Source organism: Pempheris klunzingeri, chromosome 11 (assembly GCF_042242105.1).
Source record: "Pempheris klunzingeri isolate RE-2024b chromosome 11, fPemKlu1.hap1, whole genome shotgun sequence".
NCBI classification, from domain to species: domain Eukaryota; kingdom Metazoa; phylum Chordata; class Actinopteri; order Acropomatiformes; family Pempheridae; genus Pempheris; species Pempheris klunzingeri.
In genome coordinates this window covers 26,960,001-26,963,525 of record NC_092022.1, presented here as the reverse complement: position 1 = coordinate 26,963,525, position 3,525 = coordinate 26,960,001, and the positions used below count along the sequence as shown (strand labels likewise).

The 3,525-nt window shown below is 47.5% G+C and overlaps 1 protein-coding gene across 1 annotated transcript in view; it reads right to left on the bottom strand.

The window, feature by feature from the left end:
* Positions 1–594: 594 nt before the first annotated feature.
* LOC139209356 (plexin A3) overlaps positions 595–3,525 on the bottom strand; it is a 38,859-nt gene continuing 35,928 nt past the window's right edge. Inside the window, exons 27-33 of the mRNA XM_070839017.1 lie at positions 2,977–3,073; positions 2,816–2,893; positions 2,498–2,610; positions 1,845–2,014; positions 1,536–1,748; positions 993–1,143; positions 595–690 (exon numbers count right to left, since the gene is read on the bottom strand). Of these exons, the coding sequence (XP_070695118.1) occupies positions 595–690; positions 993–1,143; positions 1,536–1,748; positions 1,845–2,014; positions 2,498–2,610; positions 2,816–2,893; positions 2,977–3,073 (918 nt within the window). The remainder of the gene's footprint in view (positions 691–992; positions 1,144–1,535; positions 1,749–1,844; positions 2,015–2,497; positions 2,611–2,815; positions 2,894–2,976; positions 3,074–3,525) is intronic.

Below are 3,525 nucleotides of genomic sequence, written 5' to 3'. Positions count from 1 at the left end.
TTTGACGGGAACTAGACTTGACCATTCGCTCTGGTTGTTCCCAACCAGGCTGGGAATCCTGCAGTCAGATCGATTAGTCCTCACGTCACATCCATTGTTTGGTGAAACCTGACCCAGTCTTTAGCCCTCAGGTTTCCAGGTCCTTCTACAGCCACGCCCCCTTCACGTTGATCCCTGCGTACACCTGCAGTCCATCCGAATCCAAACCAACAGATGCATCTGAGAGATTTTGTTTGGTTTTGCCCCAAAATGACTCCGTTCCGCCTTGAATGTACGCAAATCGGTTTGGAAACTGATCTTCCCCAAAACCCACTGAACAGAGGTAGTTGGGGTCCCAGACAGTCAGTTCATCAGTCTTCTAATCAGTCAATCAATCAACTGACAAATAAATTGCTGATGGATTGATTGCTAAAGGGCCCGAGCTGTGGCTGTCAGTTCGGTCCAACACTGAGCAGTTTGGCTGACTGTTAAAACAGTTCAGAAAAAACAAAATGTCCTCACTTTCCCCTCCCCTGATCTTCTTCCCCACCCCCCACCCCATCCATCCACCCATCAGTCCATCGGTCCATCGGTCCATCCGTCCTTCCCCTCCTCTCAGCTGCTCCCAGACATTAGGTTGATGGCTTGCTCCAGTTTGTGCCTCAGTTTGTGTTTGCGACAGTATCCATCCCGGTCCAACGCCGTCAGGATCTGCAGAGACAACAGGAAGAGATAAGAAACTGAACCAGCACAAAGAAGACAAGGGGAGAACTCCCGTTTCTACCCATGATCCTCTCTGTCCTCATCCTGGTGTCTGAGTGACTGGTAGGTAGTAAAAGTGTTGGAACTGGTCCAGTAGATCACCTCAGCCAGCAGACACCAAACGGGCTGCAATGGCTGCAACGTGATCCTTTGGGACAACTGCACCTGATCACAGTAGGTCCACTAAAAGAGCTTGTTTGATCATCACTCTTAGCGTACTAGCATGTTAGCTCCCTCCCCACCCTGCTCACCTCTTCCTTGTACTTGTTGATGTAAAAGTAGAGCTCACTGAGCGCGCTCAGTGTGTTGAACTCGTTGCCGTGGAGACGGGACTGCTCCACCAGGTAGGCGTCCATGTCCTGATCACTGATGCTGGGCATCTTGGAAATGTCCCTGTAGTACCTGCAGCACACACACACACACACACACACACAGTTAGCATCAACAAGCTAATGTGCTGCTTTAAGGTTAATTTACCCAGATAATTACCAGAGTCTCCTGCTGTAATTGTGTCATTTCTTTACTTTACCTCGAGCGGACAATTGCCTTATTAGTTGTCAACCCTAATTAATATGATTAATTTCCCATTAGCGTTACATTACAGCATAGCGTTATGTGATTAAGTGTCTCACCTCTTATCTTACTGAGTTCATTAGAAACACAAAGGAGCCTCTGATATTTTCTACAGATTCATTTCAACTAGCAGCTTGTGAAGGTAGTTAGTGTGTCCGGTGCAGCTGGTCAGAGATTAACTAAACACATGCAGCGCATTAGCACGTTAGCGTGTTAGCTACCTCTCCACCCAGCTCTTGTAGTTGGGGATGTCTTTAGCGTAGAGCAGCTTGTTGGACGGAGAGTCTTTGCCGAGCCGATGTTCGGACGTCGAGCAGGAGTCCATGAAGGTCTGAGCGACGACCGACAGGCAGGCGTCGGTGATGCTGCTCTTGTGGATGTCAAACACAAACTGAGGATTCTTAATGACGTTCACCCAGAACCTGAGAGGAAGGCTGCTCACACACACACACACACACAGGAGGGGTTCGTTAGATCGACTGTTTCCGTCTCGTGTGAAAAATCGTCCCTATCGTCTGATCTTCGCTCACCAGTTGCTCTTCCAGGTGTGTCGGACATCCGGGTCGCTGATCTGTCGTTTGTCGGCCTGCTCGTCCAGGAAGTCGAACATGTATTTTATAGCCAATGGGAGAGCAGAGCCCCGGTGGGCGGTGCTAAACACAGTCTCAAATAGGTCGTCCACAAACTTCTGCAGCGTCCCCTGGTGGCGGGAGGACCAAAGCGCAGGATTAAATATTTCAGCGGATTAGAGGGTCTAAGAAAGACGCATCTTCATTTACTCATGTCACATTTCCAGAGGGTTGACTTTATCAGGGCCACAAACATTTAATTTACGAGATTTAAGTCGTAAATTATTTTAAAAATCACAAATGTAGAATATTCTCAGAGATTATTATTTAATTAATCTGTAGGAAAAAACTCAGAAACTCTGTGTTTCTGGTCTGAAATCAGATTATTTCCTCATTGATCAATCTGATTGTGGAGTATTATTCCATCATGACCTGACCGCAGCAAGTGAAGTGATTCGGTCCTAATGTTCCAAAAACACGCTTTCAGTCCATTTTCGGGTAAATTTGTGACTCAAATGTCTGAGAATATTGGAGATATTTATATCATGACTTTATGTTTTTAATCTCAGAGAATATCCAAGAGGTGTGTGTGTGTGTGTGTGTGTGTGTGTTACCTTGGTAGCCAGCAGTCTGGTCAGGTAGATCTCAGAAACCATCTTGCTGCCTCGGTCTCCCTCCCTCTGGTCGCTGTGCTCGTGGTTCTTCACCAGGTGCCAAAGTTTAGTTCCTGAGAGCGAAACACACGAGAACATTTATTAATAACTGTAATAATGATGATATACTGCAGGGCAGACAGACAGGCAGACAGACAGGCAGACAGACCAGCACTACTTCTGCTACTACCGCAGTTACTACCACCACTACTACTAGTACTAGTACTACTACTAGCTCTACTAGTAGTACAGGTATGAGCACTACCCCTGCAGTCGTACCTGTCTCCTGGTCCGGGGTGATCATTGGAGCTCTGGATCTCAGACTGTCGGGGCTGCTGGACGTTCGCAGTAACGACTCTGAGGACACAAAGAGAGATAAGATGCTGTCTGATAACAGATCGATGAGTGTGTGTGAGTGTCTGAGTGTGTGAGTGCTGTACCGTATCTGCTCAGTGATCTGGTGAAGGTGAAGGAGTTGGCGATGTTGTAGGCAGAAACCTGCTTCTGAACCAGCGCCACCAGAGAGCCATCTGTTACCTAGCAACACACAGCGACACATCAGTCAATCAGCCAATCGCTCCATCAGTCAGCTGACTAATTATCCATTCAGCCCGCTAACTCGGTCGATCCTTATCCCGTCCACAATCTGGATACACTCCACATGTGTCACTGCAGGAGCTGATAAGGAACCAGGACTCACTCAGAGCTCAGACTGAGGCCGAGGCCACACACTCATTTACCCAGAGAACGTGTTAAAGGACAACTCCGCTGTTTTTAACCCTGGTCCTCTCTGTCCACATCCTGGTGTCTGAGTGACTGGTAGGTAGTAAAAGTGTTGGCATTGGTCCAGTAGATCACCTCAGCCAGCAGACACCAAACGGGCTGATTGCTCTTCAAACACACCAGACTCCGTGGAAAAAAACAGAAATTTTATCTCACAGAACACAGGAGCTGCTGGTTTAGTTGTTGTGACTTTAGTTTTCTTTAAC